The 20254-nt window shown below is 43.8% G+C and overlaps 2 protein-coding genes and 1 non-coding gene across 4 annotated transcripts; all 3 read left to right on the plus strand.

The window, feature by feature from the left end:
- Positions 1–1278: 1278 nt before the first annotated feature.
- RPL18A (ribosomal protein L18a) lies at positions 1279–4825 on the plus strand. The gene is made up of 5 exons (XM_063155140.1): positions 1279–1367; positions 1736–1915; positions 2531–2660; positions 4149–4258; positions 4676–4825. Exons 1-5 carry the CDS (start codon positions 1350–1352, stop codon positions 4766–4768), a joined length of 531 nt encoding a protein of 176 aa, XP_063011210.1. The 5' UTR covers positions 1279–1349; the 3' UTR covers positions 4769–4825.
- On the plus strand, positions 3252–3383 carry LOC134418133 (small nucleolar RNA SNORA68). Its single transcript, XR_010027720.1, has one exon. It is a non-coding gene; the product is annotated as a small nucleolar RNA SNORA68 (small nucleolar RNA).
- Positions 4826–6243: 1418 nt separating the features above from the next.
- KICS2 (KICSTOR subunit 2) lies at positions 6244–15780 on the plus strand. Of its 2 annotated transcripts, XM_063155142.1 has the most exons (4): positions 6244–6515; positions 8516–8589; positions 8668–8804; positions 13077–15780. In XM_063155142.1, the coding sequence occupies exons 1-4, from the start codon at positions 6281–6283 to the stop codon at positions 13891–13893; spliced, it is 1263 nt and encodes a 420-aa protein (XP_063011212.1). In that variant the 5' UTR covers positions 6244–6280; the 3' UTR covers positions 13894–15780. The 2 variants fall into 2 exon arrangements, with proteins under 2 accessions (XP_063011212.1, XP_063011211.1); XM_063155141.1 differs by having other exon boundaries at positions 8516–8804.
- Positions 15781–20254: the final 4474 nt, after the last annotated feature.

A 20254-nucleotide genomic window follows, 5' to 3' on the forward strand; every position in this document is an offset into this window, starting at 1 on the left:
CACAGGGCAGGGCCCGGGCTGGCGTGCTCTTGTCCGTGAGGAGGAATCCAGCTGCTGTAGATAGCTAATGCGATGGTTGGCTCTCAGAATTAAGAGATGGGCATTATGTGTACGTTAAGAGACGTTTTATAGATGTATAGTTATGTTATTTTGGTATGCTCTCCCCACAGTCCTCTTCCCTTTCCCGGGTATTGCTGTCACTAGCCAGGGCATTTAGGAAAGGTAGGCTTGTTAGTAGGAGGCGCGGCATGGCAACACCTGGCCTCCAATCGAGGTGTAGGAAAGTGATCTCCACCAATGGACGACAGAGAAGGAGTAAACTGTCAAGACTTTGGAGGGGGCCGAGGATGTAAAAAACAGAGTATCCATTTTGTAGCCGAGCACATGGGCGTATGGGGGCGTACTCTGGGCGCTGCATTTTTCCTTATTCAGTCTCTTCTTGTATTCTGTTAAGGTTTAATAAACCTTTGAAACTTTAAAAGTGAGCGTCGTTTCTCACACAGCTGTGTCTGCACATGTGGCACTGGGCTCCTGCGCAAAGAGCTCTGCAGCGCAGCGCAGTGTTCGGGGCTTTGCCTCGCCACACGCCTGCGGGGCCGCTCGGCCGGACGGAAAACCGACCCAAACGCGAGCAACTGCGTTACAAACCCGAGCCAGCCCCGGGGCTGTTACAGTATCTCCGAGGCAAAACCCACGCTTGTCCCATGGCCACGGCAGCGCGGCTCTCAAAAGGCGTGAGGGGCCCAAAGCTCGAGAGAAACTTGTTTGTTCTGCCCGCAGAGCCACTGTCCGCTCCCAGGGCACGGGGGAACGAGCGCCCGGCGGGACCACAGCCGCAAGACGCATCCCCTGGAACTGAGTGCATTGGGGCGATCTTCGGGGGCAGCCTCACGGTAGCCAGTGACCTCGCTATCCCGGAGGACGACGAGTGAGAAAGGTTCCCCCGATACCCCTACGCTGCCGGCTACCGCCCCGAGGGAATTTCGGTGTCTCCGCCTGGAGCCTCCCTGCCACATCCTTCACGCTAACGCCAGCAGGGCGGGCTGGAGACGGAGTCACGCACAGACAGGTCTACCTTCTATCAGGCCCATGCGGGCCCGCGGCCCCGGTGCCGGCAGCAGGGGGCTGGGCCGGGGCCGCGCTGCCTGCGAGCCAGGCCGGGCCACGCGGTGCCGCCAGCCCGGAAGCCAGGGCCGCGCGCGGAGACTGACAGCTGCGTGCTCCAATCGCGCTCTTCTCGCAACCAATCGCCGCGCGGGCCTCCGGGGGCGGGGCGGGGTGATGACGTCAGGCGGCGGCGCACGTTGCCCATCCCTTTCCTTCCCTGAGAGCGACGGCGGCGGAGCGCCATGAAGGCGTCGGGCACTGTGAGTACGGACCGGGGCCCGGCGGGCGCAGCCGGGGCCGGGCAGTGCGGCAGGGCTGGCCTTCGGGAGGGCGGCGGTGGCGGGTTGTAGCTCGAGAGTGGCCCGTGCGTGCCCGAACGGCGCCGCCTGGCCCGTGGGGCGGCCAGCGGCCAACATGGCGGCGGCGCCGCTCCCGCCAGGCGCGGACCCAGATCGGCGTGGGCTGCCGCGGATCGACCCGCCCGGCGCAAGGGGCTCCCTCCCCTGGAGGATTGAGCTCCTTTCGTCGCGTTGTTCCTTTGAGGAGCCGCCTCAAAGGGCTCGGGGCGGGCGTGGCGGTGGCTCCGCGGCTCACTCACTGAGGTCCGCCTGTTTTCGCGTCCCTCCAGCTGCGGGAGTACAAGGTGGTCGGGCGCTGCTTGCCCACGCCGAAATGCACGACCCCTCCTCTGTACCGCATGCGCATCTTCGCTCCGAACCATGTCGTCGCCAAGTCCCGATTCTGGTACTTCGTCTCTCAGCTGAAGAAGATGAAGAAGTCTTCTGGAGAGATTGTGTACTGCGGACAGGTGAAGAATTGTAAACCTAAAGGCTTCTTATGGAGTTCCAGCAGGTGTATGTGGAGGGATTTTACAGGATTTGCAGTTCCAGTTCCAAATCCTCCTTGTGGAGGGATTTTACAGGAATTGCAGTTATGGGGTGTGAAGTTGAAATCCATTGTCTTTCAGTTGCTGTGAAAAGGAGTGACAAGTTTGCTTTTTGAAAGTAGTGGTATATGTCTTGTAAACGAAATACAAATTTACTTACTGCTTCAAAATGATGAGTCATGTGTTGCATCTTAGACTTAGGTTCATTGTACAATATACCTTTTAAGAGGCATTTGCACATTTGTAGCCCTGGGAAAGTAGACGTTTGTATGCTTACATTCCTCTTCCTTGATACTTCATGAACACTCTTTAGAGCTGAAATCTTGTGTTTTTCTTTGAATTACTAAAGCTCTCTACTCTGAATTAACAAGACATATCCAGCCATCTTGGTAAGGGGAAAGAGAGCAACGAGTTGTTTTTTGACAGTAAGACTTAAACCAGGGGTTTTGTTAGAGCTCTGAAATATTTATTCTTAAAATTGTAAAATGGTGAGAGTACATAATCTCTAACCACTTCCATGTTCTTGTGTAATTCCAGGTGTATGAGAAGTCCCCTCTGCGGGTAAAAAACTTTGGTATTTGGTTGCGCTATGATTCTCGTAGTGGGACCCACAACATGTACAGGGAGTACAGAGATTTGACCACTGCGGGTGCTGTCACTCAGTGCTGTAAGTATATGTAGCTGTTTGAGGTGCAAAATAATAGAAGCAGTATACAAGCAGAAGATTAAGTCTCAAATTAGGCATAAAGCATGCTATCTTAACCCTTGATAAAATAACTGAAACACTGGAAAATTACAGGAGGGGGTTGCCAGCTATTCCATAGATTTTTATCTATTATACATGTGGTAGGTGACTTGTTACCTCTCTTTATACAGTTTTCTCTGACTGGAAGATACTCTTCTTTTTGGTGTGTCTTTCTACAATTCTAGTAATGAGTGTTGCTATACAAACTGATAATTTAATGACTTTCCAGGTGCTCTGTGTATTTCCTGTGCTGTTTTAAGATAATTGCATATATCTTCTCAGGTCTTGTGAAAAGGATATTTCAGAGATCATGGGGAATTTGTCCTTTATTGAGCAAGTAGGAAAAAAAAAACGCAGGGAAAAAGCCAATACTGTAACTCCAACATCTCATCACCTCATCTCATTGAGAAGTAATAGTTGTCCTAAATTCAGACTGTTTTGTGAAGTACTTGAGGGATAGACCATTTGTATAGCTGTAGCTGTTGAGACTCCAGAATGTTATAAGCACTACAGATTGCACATAAAAACCCAAAGAATATTGTTCTCAATAATGATATTCTTGTCATGTGTGCAGATATTAAATGTATCTTGTCGCCTTTCAAAAGCTGAAGTGCTGTTGAAAGTGAAATTTAAGGTTCTACATTAATGTTCAATAATCCCTTTTAATGAACATACTGAAGGATTGCTTAAGAGACCCAAAAACCTTATTTTTCATGATACAATGACTGGTACTTCTATGTTCAAGACTAGTTGTGACAGGTAAGTTTTTAATAGGTGTGTTAGATCATCATGGGAAACACAGTAGTATTTCAACAGTCATACCTTGTGGAGCTAGCTATGGATATGATTTGAAGCCAGTGATTTGCACTGCTGAATAGAGGAATTTTCAGATAGCCTAAGTTCAGATACTTCTTCCTATTCAAAAAGCCTGATTATGTGGGATGAACATCAATTCATGCTTCTATTGCTGGTCAATTTCAATAAAAGTAAAGGTATCCTCAGGTCCTACTGTTATTTGCACCTTCCTTTTGGAAGGGAAAGTGTTTTGATGTTCATGTGTCTTTCCAGTAATATTTCAGTGTTGAATCTGAACCACAGGATTTTTTTGTCTTGCAAGAGAGTAAGCAGTCCTAGGTATATTACCTGTGTCCATGTGTACCTTGAAATTTGACAAGAAGATTCAAATGGCTCTTCCTGTTGTGGAGCTTTCTTAGAACTTACAGGAGGAGTTTGCTGCTGCTTGTTGATTTCGTGATGTTTGTGGTATCACTTTAAATAATAGAAACAGCTTTTAATTACAGCTGATCAGAAATTTTAAAAGTTGTAGATGACACGATGAACATTTCTTGAACCAAGGGGTTGAACTGAACACGTAATAAAATTCCTTTTTAATGAGTTCTGTTGTTCTAGACCGTGATATGGGAGCCCGTCATCGTGCCCGTGCTCACTCTATCCAGATCATGAAGGTTGAGGAAATTGCTGCCAGCAAGTGCCGCAGACCTGCAGTCAAGCAGTTCCATGTAAGTGAGCCAGCACTGGCTGGTGGGTCCTGGGCCTGCATTGGATTGGAAGAGGGGATCTCTCTTGTGTGGTACAGGTTTGCTTTGCAACCAGAAATAGTGCAGGAACCAAACCTGGGTGCATATGTTCATGATTATGGTATATTATGATCAAGACTTCTGCTGCTACAAGTATTTGGAAGAAAGTCACAATAAAGTAAATACATGTTATGGTACAGAAGACATGCCTCTGACTGGCATTACTTTGAAAAAAAAGAATGCAAAATTAATTAAGTCCTGTGAAGTATATCTTAAGTTGTGAATGGATTACTTTTCTAAGCATAAGGTAGTCACTGAATACAGCTTGGCCATTTATTCCAAACTATTTTCTGTTGTTCATCTGATACCTCAATTAACATAGAAACGTTTTTCTTGCAGGATTCTAAAATCAAGTTCCCGCTGCCGCACAGAGTTCTGCGTCGCCAGCACAAACCACGCTTCACCACCAAGAGACCAAATACTTTCTATTAAATACAAAAACATGTTGTCAACTCTGTGTTGCAATAAAGGTCTTATTGGAAGCTTTCACTCCCAGTTGTCTATTGGAGACTCTGTCCTGGTTATCTAGGAGTCCCCATTCCTGTTCTCTTTTCTGTAAACTATTGGCAGCCTACTATTCACAGCTGTGATTCCCTTGAACAGGTCAGTGTTTCAGGTGCTGACTTAAATTACTGAACTATTCCATCAATAAATCAAGTTTTAATAACCAACTTTCCAGGTCAGAGACGTCTGCTGTTGAGCTGCTGTAAAATCCTGCTTCCATTTTGTCCCTTTGGCACACTAAGTGAACAGTTGAGTTCAGGAAGAAGGCGGCTTCTGGTGCATACAGAACTCAGACTTAGCTGTAAGAAAAAGAGGCCTCATAACTTCAGTTAAGCTACTTCAAATTTTAAGCACTTGAAGCCAAAATTCTAGTTCTAACCAGAACCTTTTCAGGGACGTTTCACACCACTCTGAATAAGAGATGTGTACGGAGGTGCCTGTGCCTAGAAAAGAAAAGTGATGAATCGCTTGGCAGATTTATCCTTTTCTATTAGACCAATGAATGAAAATGATGGCAATTTCTAGATCCAAATCTGAATCCTTAGGCTGCTTTGTTCACAGTAAGAAGCTTGCAGACACTGTAGTTGAGGTTTATTTAAAAGGCTGCTTCATACCTAAAGGTGGTGCTTGCATCTGATGCCCATTTTCAGTGGTGGTGTTTCCTGAGGCAGTCAGCCGCTTAAATAAGTACGTGGGTCATGCCAGTGTAAAAGAACTGATGCTGTGTCTTGTCCAGATTTCAGCTTAAAAACAGCTGCAGGTGCTGTCAGAGTGCAGGGAAATACTGTGCAGAGAGGAAGCTGGGAATGTGTCCTTTCTGGGTTGACTGGAGAGCTGCCACTCAGTCTGGAGCGGTGCTGTCAGTGCAAGGGTGGATAAGTTCTGCCGAACTGGGTCCAGTCAGCGTGGCCAGAGAGCTCCCATTCCGCGGCTCAGCCTTGTGCTCCTCATCGCCCGCACGGAGAATGCGTTCAGGCAGCTGGTCTGTGTGAAACATGAACTGAAGGAAGTGGGATAAACGTGGGCAATCCACAGTATCCCCAGCCGCAAGGGAGGGGGAAACTGAAGCCAAAGTAGCTGGAGGGCCCTGTGGGAGTGAAAGAGGCGGGAGGAAGGGCCTCAGAAGGACCTGCAGCTGTAGAAGGTAAATTTTAGCTGAACATAAAATTTAGCAGGAGAGCGTTTCCGTTCCGCGTACCCCGTGAAGCGCAGGGCGGCGGGCGGGAGCGCGCGGCCAGCAGGGGCCCCGCACGGGCACGCGCAAACCGGGGCCCGGCGCTCCCGCGCGCTGCCGCTGCCCCGCCCGCCGGCCGCGCGAGCCCCCGCCCGTCACGTGACCCCGAGCCGGCCGCTCCCCTCTCCGCCGGTCACGTGTTCCCCCGCGCGGGCGGGCGGGCGCCGGACCCGGAAGTGGCGGCCGCTGCGGAGGCGCCGGGCGGGATGGGGGAGTCGATCCCGCTGGGAGCGCCGGTGCCCGTGGAGCAGGCCGTGCTGGAGACCTTCTTCTCCCACCTGGGCATCTTCTCCTACGACAAGGCCAAGGACAATGTGGAGAAGGAGCGGGAGGCCAACAAGAGCGCGGGCTCCAGCTGGCTGGCGCTGCTGGCCGGGCTGGCGCACCTGGCGGCGGCCGAGAAGGCCTATCACAGCATGACCTTCCTGGGACAGAAGCTAGGTACCGCTCCGGGGAGGGAGGGACCGGCTCTCCCGGCCCGAGCCGCGCCCGCCTCAGCCGGGGGGCCTGCCCCGCGCTGGGCTCCGCGGGTGCGGAGCGGGCGGCCGGGAGCTCACCGGGCAGCCGGCGATTGCAGGCGCTGGGACCCGCGGTCCCGGGGGCCCTGCCTCGGCGGGTCCGTGCCTGTGCTGGCTTAGTGAGAGTCCGTGAGCCCGCTGCCACTAAGGAACGGACGAGGGGACAGAGGTGCTGTGCAGGTGGCACGCTGGCTGCTGTGCCAGTCGCTGCATCGCTGCATCTCCCTGGCCAGCAGGGCACCTGCCCGCCCTTCCCAAGAATTAGCCAGAGGTGTTTCTGTGCTGAGATGCTCTGGCTGAGATATAGGCAAACGTGACCTTCCTGGGGTGACCAAAGCGTTAAAGCTTTTCCACCTTGCATCAGAGGTGTATGTGTGCAAGTACTCGGGGCTGGAGATAGATAGCATCCTAGGAGTTGTTACCCATGCAGATACTGCAGGATCTCAGGAAGCTTTGGCCATGATAGCAGCTGCTTCGTGTTTTATCAGTACATGAATAGAAAATTCGAAACTGGCACAGGATGAGCTTTCATGATGCTACACTCTGGACAAAGCTGCTTATTTTCTTTTTGAAGTGCAGATGGGTATGGAAAATGGATCAAAGGATATGAGTCTGATGTATAGCACATTAAGCCATCAAGAAAATTCAGCTTTTTTATTTAAGTGATGACTTGGAACTATTATAAGATCTTTACAGCCAAAACTCTGACTGTAAGGCTGACTTTAAAGAGTGAATTTTGTGCTTGCAGAAAGGTGACAACAGAAGGGGCAAAGTTTTGTTTATTTATTTACTTCATGAACAACTGAAATAGATGATTCTTCCTCCTGCCCATGGCTGGGGGGCTACTCCTGTGTTACAATGGGAGCTGTTTCACTATGATAGCCAATTCTCTACCTTTCTACCTCAAATGTCAGTGGTCACCTTTGAACATTATATGTGTAAAAGGAATGTGGAAAGAGCTATCCAGCATTACAAAATTTATAAGCGGTTTCAAAGAGGCGCCTAAATTTGGAATCTTTAAAAGACTCAGATTCAATCTCTGTGGTCTTTGCTCTGCTGCAGCTGTTGACTGCCAGAATGGCACATTAGGTCTTCTGTAAATAGAAGCTATGAAATAAGGCTAGTACATTTGTACAGTCTTTTTGTAATGTCTAAGTTAAATATCTTTACCCTTTACTCATCTCTTCTATTTTAAATTCCTCATAGTGTTGAGGAGGTAGAAAGGAGCGCAGAGGACTTCTTGTCCTCCCTCCTGCCCTCCCAGTTTTAGTTATGGATTAACCTGCACTGTGTTCTCACTGGGATAAAGTGTGATTATTTTCCCTTTGAGTTCTGGTTTATATTTAGATTGTATAGGGACTGGTAACATTTGATTTGTACACACAGATGTCACATGGCTCCCATTTAAATGTTGCTTTGTGAATTTGAGTGCTTCATGATGGAAGAGGGATTGTTAAGTGAATTCTCTGGAAAACATCTAGAGTTATAAATAGGAGCAGAGGCTATTAAAATTTGATCAGTCAAGTCATGATGACTTAATTCTTCTGACTTCCACAGATAACAGTATTTCCAGGTTATGTATCATAGTAGCAAATTTAACTGAACCCTGGGTTTCGTAAAAGTCACGTCATAGCTGAGGCAGCTGTGAAGGAGTTACTGTTTTGCAGCAGCCATTGACTGCTGAGACATGAAGTGGGACAAGTGTAGCTTGCATGAAATTACATAAAGTGCTTCTGAGCATATGCTCTGTAATTCAGTTACGTGCAGAATAAAATACTGACTTTTGTTTCTTTGTTAAAAGAAGTACTGTAATTAAACAATGATTACAAACAACTAGATCTATAATTACAAGCATTTTCCAGTTTTGCTGTCTATCTTTGCTGTCCCTGGATTTTGGTAATACCTCCATATTTATCTGAACAGGTGGTCAGTCATTCTTCAGCCGCAAGGACTCCATCCGAACCATCTACACATCTCTGCACAATGAGCTGAAGAAGGTGGTGGCGACGGGTCACAATGCACTAGGAGGAACAGCTCCTCACTTGGAAGAGCTGCTTTCTCACCTGTCTGAACAGCTCTGTTTTTTTGTTCAGGCTCGGATGGAAATTGCTGACTTCTATGAAAAAATGTACACGCTCAGCACCCAAAAGTTCATTAACTCTGAGGAACTGGTAAACATTTTGGAATCCATCTTAAAGAAATACAGTTCAAGGTCAGTGTTTCTTTGCTGGCAATACATACTCAGGCTCGTGATCTGTCATACCTGATGTTGAAGTTCAAAGCAAACCCAAAGACTTTGCTGTCCTTTGACTGCTGAGCAGCACAGTCCCTTCCCAAATTCATGTGTGAAGTCTGTGTTGGCCTGCAGCATCAGATGCATGAAGTTTCTTCCAAAGAAGAAAAATAACAAAGGGAGTCTGCTCATGGTGTACTAGGAGCCTTCCTCCCTATGCATGTTCATTTCCAGGAGAGAACAGGAGTGATTTTCCTTTTATAAGATGCAAGGCTTATTGAACTTTTTTCTTTGGTAGGGGAGAGGAAACAAGCCTTAATTTTGTATGGACTTCAGTAAAGGTGGCATAAATAAAGCAAATACTTTTGTGACAGTCTTACTTTTTAAACATATATGTCTGCTTAGATCTAGAAGCTACACCACAACTCTCCTAGCTGGGAGGGCTTTATGGTGCTCTGTTACTACTTTTCTCCAGAGGTCTTGGAGCCAGTAGGAGGAGCACCTCTGAGACTTTGATCCTTGCCACTGTGGTTTCTTGAAGTTAAGATTTAATAGATCCTGTTGCAAATATCCTGGGATGTTTCTAAATGAGGGTAGGTTGGGTATTTCACATCTAAGTTATGTGCCTTGAAAGTGATAGCAGTTTAAAAGAGAATTTTTGAATGCTTCTCAACACGCTCAATGTCAGCCTCTTCATTTTAAACCAAAAAAGGTAGCCATTGAAGGAAGTTAACTGTCAGATGTGGTTGAATTTTTTAAAATTATTGTTAGTGAAATAATGTCTAAGACTTTTGGGGAGAATATTCATAGGTCTTAATTTTTTCAGTTATGATTTTTATAGTGTTCACCTAGGAAAAATGAAGATAATTCAGTGCTGCTTTCTGATATTCCAAATAGAAGCACTGCAGCCGATTCCCTTATTTTTTAGGGATACCTTTGGCAAATTGCTATGTAATTTTGCAATTTGAAAATCAAAACTAGTCTGTATGATCTTAGTAGTGATGTTTTTCAATTTTTGGCTTGTGATCACTTAAAATATCAGGGCTGTTAGTCTAGTAAAAACCTGAAATTTAGATATTTTTTCCTCGGTGTGATAAACTTTAATGAGTAAAGGGAAGTAAGTTTAGGGTTTTGGATGGGTTTGTTGTTGGCATGTTTTGTTTGGTTTTTTTTTAAAGTTGATTTCTCTTGCACACTAACAACTGCCATCTGTTCTGAGGATGTGCTGAATCAACAGCACTGTTAAAAATCTGAGAACCGAAATTCTTACTTTGCTGAAGAGATTGGAGACTATACCTGCATATGACACGTTTTACTAAGCTTTTTAAATAAATTTCATTGGTACATTTGTACTTCTAAGGCATTATCTGTTGCATAATATGTTTATATAATATGTATTATATAACTATATATATCATAACATCTTTAAAAAAAAAACCAATGTCTCTCTGGAAAAAATACTGATGATCTTGCTTTGGGTTAACAAGCAGTCTTTAAGATGGAGACAATCTAAGGTGCTGTCAGATCTAATTCAGTAGCTGCAGTGTGCTCCTCCCCAGTGACATGCAGAACATTTCTGGAAAAAGTGGGAATAAGAATATATTCCTTTAGTCCTTCCTTTTAGTTTCTTTGTATCTCAAATCAGTTTCTGGGGTGTGTTATGTGGATATGTACTGGCTGCTAGACATTTCTGCTTTACAGGTGAAAGATCAAATAAACTCATCCTTACCCAGCTTCTTCCCTCTGTCCTCACTTGTAGCTGAGGATGTGTGCCATTATTTCAGCCAGCTGTGCTAAGGCCAGACAGGGCATTTGTTTTTAGATAGCTTCTGGCCTTGGTTTCTTTCCTTTATGTGTGAAAGTAGCTGGGCAGATAACATAGAGGAAATAGCTGGGAAAGGAACAGCAGAATTGTCAGTTAACAAGACATATTGTTTGTATCTGAAATATCATTAATTCTCAAACAGTTTAAAGCTATTTTGTTACTGTGTTATTACTACTTATTGCTGACTTGTTCATTGCCAGTACTCTACATTTTCCTTTCCATTTTTCTATAGAATACATCTGGAGGAGTAACTTCTCCTGAAGTTTTTAGCTGTTGGTTTGGGTGGGATCTTAAATAATCAAAGCAGCATCAGAAGCAAGATCCTTTAAAAGCTTAGTATAAAATGAATAAGTTACTATAACACCTATTTTAATGTAATAATTTTAAAATGTTTAATTTATTTTATCTAGTCAGCATTGTGTTATATGTACATGTATGTGTGATCTCTGGAAGGAAATAAAAAGAAAATGTGGCTTCTTCACAATCTGCAAAACAAAACTAGCATCCCTCTGCTTTCAGGAATGATTAGGAGGAAAAAAAATCAAATTTTCAATGTGTTCTTAAGTTTTTGACACTCTGGCTTATGAAATATTGCAAAAACTCGTCTGTTTTACGTGATACTGAGCTCAGTTGGATGCTTCTGCATTATAAAACCCAATTACAGCAGTTAGACTTAGTGCATAACTCATCATTTTCTCTGTAACCATATCAGGCTTCTCAGCTGTAGCTGAGGTGTGTATTTTTTGATTAAAACAGTTTAGCAAATCCTGCTAGACAGTGCAACATTAGGAAAGCCATGAAGTAAAGTAGAAGTGGAAAGCTGTACATCAGAATGTTAATCCAGGAGACTTTGGCAGTGCTGCCTTGATAAGGATTTTTAAATTGATTTTAAAATGGAAGAAAACTTTCTTGATCTGACTGCAAATGTATTTAAATCACTGTGCTGTGTGTCATTTGATGGGACTGCAGCAAATAATGTTGCATAATGTTTTTTGTACCCTCCTAAAATACAGAGCAACAAAACTGTTTTTCTGGTGAATACCAAAACCATTGGAAAGATTTAATGTTGACTGTTAGAAATTATTTTTTATTGACTCTTGTTTAAGCTCTTGTTTGTTCAGAGAAATATAAATATGCTGTGGACTTCTCAGCCCACCAGAGTGGCCAGCAAACACTGGGGGTTGCTGATATGTGCTGGGTGCAGAAGGTGCCTGGTCACCAGCCAGCCTGCTTTGCCCAATGTGGTGCATCAGCTGATTTATGATACTCTTAATTTCATTTTCTTCAAATAAGTTTGGACTTGAATCTTAATAACAGATACTTGCAAATTTTGGCTTCCAAAAAAAAGAGATGCTTACAGATCAGTGATCAAATAGTCAGACATTTCTCACGAGCCAAAGGAAAAGTAGTGGAGAGGGGATGAAAAGCCTAACATTTTTATTCTCTCTTCTGGTCTACAACAAAATGAAGTGTTTTGATCTTGAACCAGCTATTTCCAAAACAGGTTGTATTTGTTGTGTCCTAGAAGCTGACAGGAATAATGACATTGCTTTAGTTTTAAAAGCTGGAAAAATTCTGTATTTAATGTTTTAAACCAATAACAAGACCCAAGATATTTTTCTGAAGTGAGATGATAAATTTGTCTTTACTTAAATGGAAACCTCATCAAGTCTTGTCTTTGAACTGTTCATTGTTCTTTATTAGAGACCTCTTTGAATCCTTAATGCCAATGGGAGAACTTACTAAAAAGACCACTTCTTTCTAAAGTTATATATTTTACATTAGTTTTTCACTGTTTCAATCAAGTTATTACTGATGTTATAAATTGCAAATAATTTGAGTATCATGGAAAGAGAGGTAGAAAACACTGCATCTGTATTTTTTCTAAATGTCGGGGGAAAAGTGAGAAGAGAAGGAGTTAATTATGGTTCCAGACAGCAAAACCAAACTCAGCCTGACTTCCTCATAGCTCCCCTATGTGAACAATAGATCTATAACATAATTCCTTTGATTTAACTTAATGTCTTACTGCTGCTCCAGAACCATCAAGACATATATGACTGCCAGAAGAGATTTTAAATTGGAACAAGATCATCTGAATTTAAAAAGAAATGGTGTTATAGTAGTTCACAGATTAAGATAAACTGTGATTGTTGAACCGATGAAATATAACTCCCTTACTTTGGTAGAGAAATATCTGACAGGTGGTTTTGTCAGATGTGAAACACTGTTTGTTTGTAGAATTATTTACCCTAATTATGTAAAAAGAACTGTTCTTTAAATTGAGAGTATTATTTTTTGATTTACACTTTGCTTTGCTTTGCTTTGATGTTTGATCTTTTGTCTGTTAACTGGCAAATATTTTCTGATTATTTCACCATTGTGTACAGCAGTTCTCATGTCTTGACTAATGTTATGTTTTCTAGATTTCATCATCCAATCCTCAGTCCTCTTGAAAGCAGTTTCCAGCTGGAGGTAGATGTGCTTGCACACCTCTTAAAGGCTCAGGCTCAGATCTCAGAGTGGAAGTTCCTTCCATCCCTGGTCAACTTGCACAGTGCTCACACAAAGCTACAAACCTGGGGCCAAATTTTTGAGAAACAGCGGGAGACCAAGAAGCACCTGTTTGGAGGGCAGTCTCAGAAGGCTGTGCAGCCTCCACACCTCTTCCTCTGGCTCATGAAGCTCAAAAACATTCTCCTTGCCAAGTTTAGCTTTTACTTTCATGAGGCTCTTAGTCGACAGACAACAGCATCTGAAATGAAAACTTTGACTGCTAAAACAAATCCTGATTACTTTGGGAAAATTTCCAGCTTCATCCGGAAGTACGATGCTGTCAACGTTTCCTTAATTTTTGACAATCGTGGATCAGAGAGTTTTCAGGGACACGGTTATCATCATCCCCATTCATACAGGGAAGCCCCCAAGGGCGTGGATCAGTATCCTGCAGTGGTGTCTCTGCCCAGTGACAGGCCTGTTATGCACTGGCCCAATGTCATCATGATTATGACTGATAGAACCTCTGACCTCAACAGTTTGGAGAAGGTTGTTCACTTCTACGATGACAAAGTCCAAAGCACCTACTTTCTGACTCGCCCCGAACCTCACTTTACCATTGTAGTTATTTTTGAGTCCAAGAAGTCAGAAAGGGACTATCATTTTATTTCTTTTCTCAATGAAATTTCACATTCCCTTAAGAACTCCAAAGCTTTTGCAAGTTTGAAACCTGGATCCAAAGGGTGAAGTACAAACTACTTAAAAGTTGTCAAGGCGCTATGCTAGCCTTGAGGGAGCTGTAGCTTTCAAAGTTACATAAATTAGTGATTCTCAGAGTCTAATTGAAAAGGAACCATTTTTTTAAAATGTTATAAGTTTGTTTTTTTTTTTTTTAAGCTAACAGACACTTGAAGAAAAGTATTTTTGGGCAGTACGTTGTGGGGCAACTTCATTGTGGGGTGGTAAAGGGCCACCATGGGGTTTTTTGGTGTGGTTTTCAATTTCCAGTATGATTTATTTTTTTAGTCCACAGTTTTGTTGCCTATCAGAAAGGAATATATGCACTTTATCATAGTCTGATCATTGACTGTCTTCTACAAAGTTTATTGAAAATGTGGTGAGGATGGAAGATAGTATCTTTTCAGAAAACTGCATTGCGTGACAGAAATGATTTCTGGGAACTAAACACTGATGCAAGGGAATATTTTAAAAAAGTGAACCTGCAAAGACACATTTTAAATAAGAAGATGAGAATCAGAAAAGTCACTACTGTTAATTATAATTTAGTTTCCAAATTGTTTAAAATGATAATTGAGGTCTCTGACACTCTGTTAAGCACTGGTAATCTGTTCTAAAGGCCCTGTGTCATAAAGCTTGGTCACTGCTCCAGGACTTGGGCTGGGCCAAGAAAAGCTGCAGCATGGCCTGGAAGGCTGGTGTGTGACAGTGTGGGGCCAGTCTTGGCTCAGGCTAACTGAAGCAGACAAGGTGAATTTGAGCAGGTGTTCTAGAAGCAGCAGCTCCATGGGAAAAGCACCAAGGCTCTTTTCAATTTGTGCTTTTTGTCTGGCTAACTTAAAAAAGGTAGTAGAAAATGCCCTTTCTGAATGATTTATTGTCTAATACGCTGTTAATATTGACCTAGATTTGTTTTCAGATTTTTATAACTATTTTTTCTCTCTATTCAGTTTTAAATAATTACACAATTAAGCCAAAACACTTTGGGGATTTGGATTTAAATATATAGCCTATGCAGTATGTTTACCTCATTCTTTCACCACTTCTAGGCTGCAGGGTTGGAATAAGTATGTTTTCTAGTTACCCTGAAAGTGCTTTAATTTGGAAATGAGGGTTTCCAAATACAATAAAGGGGTCAATTTGGCTGTGCCTCTAGCCTTACATTGCAGGATTCTTCTGACTGTTAGCTATGCAGTTGTGCACGCACTTTGACAGGGGTTCAGGAGAACTGATGTATATATAAGTGCAGTAAAGTAAGGTCATATACTGTGTAATGTATAATAGCATCATCAGGTTGGTTTTAAAAGGGAGTTTAAGTCAAAATGTTGGTTTCTGTTAAGATTGAACTCTAAAAGATACTTTTTCAAATGTGTCTTTTAATGATTCCCTTTCTCTCCCACAGAAGGTTGTGGTAACTTGTCTTGCCTCTCTGCAAATGCTGACATTTTACAATCACATGAGCACGTTCTATTCTTGAAATACAACTCTGACTTTCCACTCTGTGCCCAATGGAACCTTCCTTGCTTTGCTGTAACTGTGTGTAGCCTGTTTTGAGTATCTGTGGTACTGCCTTTTACCCGAAGTCTTGGTCTGACTGCAGCACCACTTGAAAAAGCTCTACTCATTGCCACTAGAAAATAACAGGAGTTGCAGATTTACCAGCAGTTGGGGGGTGCCTGTTTTTTGTAAGAGTGTTACCCTTTGCATCTTGAATTACATTTTAACAGGACAAAGTTGCAAATGACAATACTCAGAGAGTTTGTGTGCTTCCCTCTGTGGGACAGTGACCTTGTAATAACGTGTAGTTTTGACTTCCTCAGCCTGAGTAACACAAAAGAAACTGTCACCGGAACTGATTCCCAGTCTTCAGCAGTGCAAATAAAATATTGTACAAAATCTGTCTGCCTGTACAGTACTTCCCTGTCATAGTGTCTGTGGGAAAGGGGAGAGAAAACTGGAGGAAGAAACTCTGTGTGGTACAGACATGTTCATTTCTGAGTTAGAAAAGGGGGAAGAGAAATCTTCTGCCCTTTGAAGCAGACCAGCAGCTTTTGCCAGTTGCTGAAATGTCTAGAGGCTGTTCCCAGTGTTTTTTATGGGGAGAAGAAAAGGGGGTGACTGTTCAGCAGACTTGGTAGGTCACATCACACTCCTGTCATTGTTCTTGGCAAACGGTGTCTCAGAAGAGAAAGTATGCTGGGTGATGTTTTTGTGCAGAAGAGGGTGGTTTGCTGCAGTTTTTTTCTTCAGAGGATCTTGGTGAAGCAATCACAGGAGCCTTGTGACTTGTGGGTAAGAATTTATGAATATTTCAGTTGATGAAGAACCAAAGGGAACCATAACCATTACTCTGTGGTGTGTGAAAGGAGGGAGTGGGAGAGATTTGCAGACAAAGGGCAGAAAGAATTGGGTTCTGGAGAGACTTGTGGGGCTGTCTCTGGGTCCTGTCCCTGGTGCTCTCCTTGCAAGATCTCAGCCTTAAATTAATGTAACATTGGGAGCAGAAAACTCAGGCCATAGGAAGGCCATTGGATGAAGACAGGTGAAGCTGAAGAGAGAGGTGACATACAATCAATATGAAACAGTGTTGCAGAGTTGAGGTGTGCTGTGACCAAAAACAAAGTGTGGGGGGTGTGAGTGTGTGGAATCAATGAATATTTATTGATTTGTCAGATCCATGAACACTCATGGCACAGTTTCTTATTTGATGCTTTATGGAGTTTATGTTTTAAATTACTAATGAGGTGATGGGGAGACTGCATTAGGTTCAAACTGGAAGATTAGATATGTGGAAGAAATTCTTTGTTATGAGCATGGTGAGACATTGGAACAGGCTGTCCAGAGAAGCTGTGGTTGCCCCATCCCTGGCCAGGTTGGATGGGGCTTGGAGCAACCTGGTCTAGTGGAATGTGTCTCCAGCCATGGCAGGGGCTTGAATGCAGATGGTCTTTTAAGATCCCTGTGAGCCCCAACCATTCTGTGATTCTGTATCTGTGATGTAAAACTGGCTAGGCCAGAAATGAAAACCTGCATAATTAAGCAAGGGGGGGGAACATATCTGTGGAGTAAGTAAAGGTGACCAGAAACTCAGTAACTGGAAAAAAATGGATTCATTACTAACTCCAACACTGGAAAGGTTGATCAGTGTCTTTACTATAAGAACTGGAAAACAAATAGACTTTTGCTGAACTGGGTGAGAGCCCATCTGCCAGCTTTTCCTCTACACCAATTTAGCTAAGATTATATCTTTGAAAGTAATGTGTAAATGAGTGCTTTAAATACAAGATGTAAATATATTTATGATAGCATACTGAAAGCCATTGCTTCCAGACATATTTAAACATTTTTAAAACAGGTACTGAGATTTGATATTCCCAGTGCCATTCAGATTGCTTAGAATAGCTGTGTTGGAGCTTATCTTGTAGCAAATTTCATGTACCTCATCACTTGCTTGAGTCCATGAGGATACTGGGGGAATATTTAATTTAGTATCCTTTGCCTGCAGTGTGATTTTGACAGCAAATGTATTCTAAGTCTGACATATTTTATATTTATGTCTTGTAAGCTGCTTTCTTTTGCATGTGGCATTCAGGTTTTTTCTTGAATAAGACATTTTTTTTTATTTCTCCTCCCTTTGCATAAAGACAGTGCAGGGAATGGAAACTAATATATTTTGTATTATGCTGCGAAGGACTGCAACATCTGCATAATGCATACAATATTGAGGCTTTAATGATCTAAAAGTAACTCTTGGTATCTGTTTGAATGCTAACACCTAGTGTTCATCTAATCCACTTTAAAAAAAATATTTGCACTGTAGCAGAAAGTAATTTTATGGCACTCACACAGTTAATCAATGCTCTGGTCCACTCATCTTCATATATGAGCCTTTTGAGACATTTGTGATCATTCTAGTGGTGGTTCTTTGACATCATTTTTCTGAGGCTTCTTTGTGTATGTGCTTCAGCCTGCTGCTGCCTTTGACTGTACTGTGTCCCAGCCTTCTCATAACCAAGCTTTTCTTGAGAAAATCAGCAGTGTGCCATACTTCATTCCTCAAGTCCCGTGTTTTGGCCCACTGCCTACAACCGCTCATCTTGCAGAAAGCCGGACATCACACACCGTGGCTGGTCCTGGGCTTCTGCTGAGCTCTGTGCTTACTTTCAGAAGTGCTGGCACTAAGCTGACTTAGTTGGCTGAAAAGTTTGGTGTTTCTGCCCTGTTTGCTCCAGAAGTCCTGTTTTCAGACTCTCAGGGGTGTCAGCCAGCCATGCCTGGGTGGATGCAGCGGAGGCCAAGCACTGCTCATTTGCTTGGGCTCTGCCTGAGCCTCAGGAGCAGTAGGTCAGTGTTGTGCCCCTGAGAACAGCCATTGAATGGCCCAGCAGGGATGGCCTTTGGGCTGCAACTGTGCAAAGGTGGGAGCTGTTTATTGGGAAAAGCAGAAGAGGCTCTGGAAATGAGAATGCTGACAAAGCACAGCTTTGCAAATCTGACAAAAGCAATATACAGGTCAAATGCAAGATGGAACTGGACTCTGATTTCATGTTAGCAAAGGACTGATTTAAACAGGAAGTCTCCTTTGGAGGATAGAGGTAAAAGGTTTTTGTACCAAAATTGCTTTAAGTGCTCAATCATTTTTTCCAGGAACTGCTTCTTTCCCTCTCTGGTGCTTGCATGCACTCAACACACAGCCTGACTTATTCTGATCACTGCTATGGAGCTTTTCTGGGGGAGTTTGCCTGTTTCAGTACAGTTCTCTCTTAACTTCCAACCTGGTGTTGCAGCCACTGGGTTTGTGGTAGGGTAACAGAGTTCTCCACCTTGCAACGGGGACCTGGCTCTGCCCCAGCTGCACAGGGCAGTGGCAAGAGCAAAATGCAGAAGAAGGGGAGACAAGTCACTACAAGATGGGCTTGGGCAGATGGAAGCTCTGGGGAAGACAGGCAGGGAGAAAAGAGATGCAGAAGGGCTGCATTGCAGATGGACTGTGAGCAGAAGATTTTGTTGGCCTCTCTGCATTGCTGGCCTAATTTCACAGGAATCTATATAAATTTTATGTGCTGAAAAAGCTGGGCTAGACCCTACCTGTAGTTGCAGCTGCTTGTTTTATGTGACTACTTTAAAATAACTATACTCTTTCCATGAGGGTGATGTTCCATCTTTAGGTATCATCAGCCTTGGCAAAGCAGCTGGTTTTGGGCAGATGATTAAGACAAACTTTGTGGTATCCTGTTATTTGCTGGAATATGCTGCTACAATGCTACAAGCTAACATCTGAAGCTTCAGAGCAGTGAAATGCTGTGCTTCATTTGTGCAGCTCACTGCTGATAAAATATTTAGTGGCACTAAGTTTTTGGCTCTGATATATGCATCATTTGCTGTAAAGGTATTGAGAGGCTCTTTAGTGTGTGCAAGTTGAATTCCTCAGACCAGAGCCATGAGGAGCCAATGTCACCATGGTCCTGTACTGGGATGCACAACCTTGAACCAAGAATTGTCAGGTTCCTGTGGGAAGGATGATGTGATCCTTGGCAAAATGAGGACCAGTGAGAGATGCTGAGGTCAGGCTGGGGGTGTCCCTATTCAAGTGAATTCCCAAGCTTTGATTTTGTCTTGGAGTTAGTTCTCTCAGGGAACCCAGGTAGAGGGAATTGCTTCCCACAGTAGGAATAGCCTGATGGTCTCTTAAACATTTGTTTAGTAAAATGTCATGCCCAATATCAACATTGGCTTTGACCAGGGGAATCCAAGTCAACCTCTCCCTCTTCTGTGTGGTTACGCGGATGTTCAGCAGAGCCTCCAGGTATTTCCTCTGCTTTCACAGGTAAGGAATAAGCTTCCTCTCCCTGGCCCTGGCTAATTCTCTTGGCAGATGAGGGAGGAGAGGTTCAATTGTCTGAAGAGGAGAAGCTCATCTGCTTTCTGGGTGGATGCAGCCCAGAACTGGTTCACAGTCATCACTGTGAGCAGTGGCCAAAGGGCCACCCTGCTTTCAGCAGGATCTGTGGTGGCTGCTGCAGCCTGATGCCAAAGGTTCTCCCAGTGCTCTTCAGGGACTGGGAGTGAGGCTCCACCAAGGACTGTCTGTGACTGCCTGAGACCTCCATATCACCTAGAGGTAAAACTCTAGGAAGGCAACACGTAAACAGTGAAAACTTGGGCTATAATACCATTCATGTGAGGGCTCTGTGTAAGATTTGCAGTGGGAAAGGTGCTTTTGCCTCCAGCAGTACAGCTGGCTCCTGTCCTCAGTCTGAGGGATGCCAGCACTTCAGGGGGATGGGGTGAGAGATTGGGAGTACTAACAGGTTTAGCTTTCTGCTTTTAATCCCATGATGCAAATCTGTCCAAACTATTTTGAAAAGTT

This window comes from Melospiza melodia, chromosome 4 (assembly GCF_035770615.1).
Source record: "Melospiza melodia melodia isolate bMelMel2 chromosome 4, bMelMel2.pri, whole genome shotgun sequence".
Taxonomy (NCBI): domain Eukaryota; kingdom Metazoa; phylum Chordata; class Aves; order Passeriformes; family Passerellidae; genus Melospiza; species Melospiza melodia.

Bases quoted from the DNA above. Each gene is read 5' to 3' on its own strand.
- KICS2 (XM_063155141.1), top strand. From the start codon at position 6,281: ATGGGGGAGTCGATCCCGCTGGGAGCGCCGGTGCCCGTGGAGCAGGCC. The intron at 6,516-8,515 runs GTACCGCTCCGG...TTATCTGAACAG, and splicing joins CTTCCTGGGACAGAAGCTAG to GTGGTCAGTCATTCTTCAGC. The intron at 8,805-13,076 runs GTCAGTGTTTCT...TATGTTTTCTAG, and splicing joins TTAAAGAAATACAGTTCAAG to ATTTCATCATCCAATCCTCA.
- RPL18A (XM_063155140.1), top strand. The intron at 1,916-2,530 runs GTGAAGAATTGT...GTGTAATTCCAG, and splicing joins AGATTGTGTACTGCGGACAG to GTGTATGAGAAGTCCCCTCT. The intron at 4,259-4,675 runs GTAAGTGAGCCA...TTTTTCTTGCAG, and splicing joins CTGCAGTCAAGCAGTTCCAT to GATTCTAAAATCAAGTTCCC.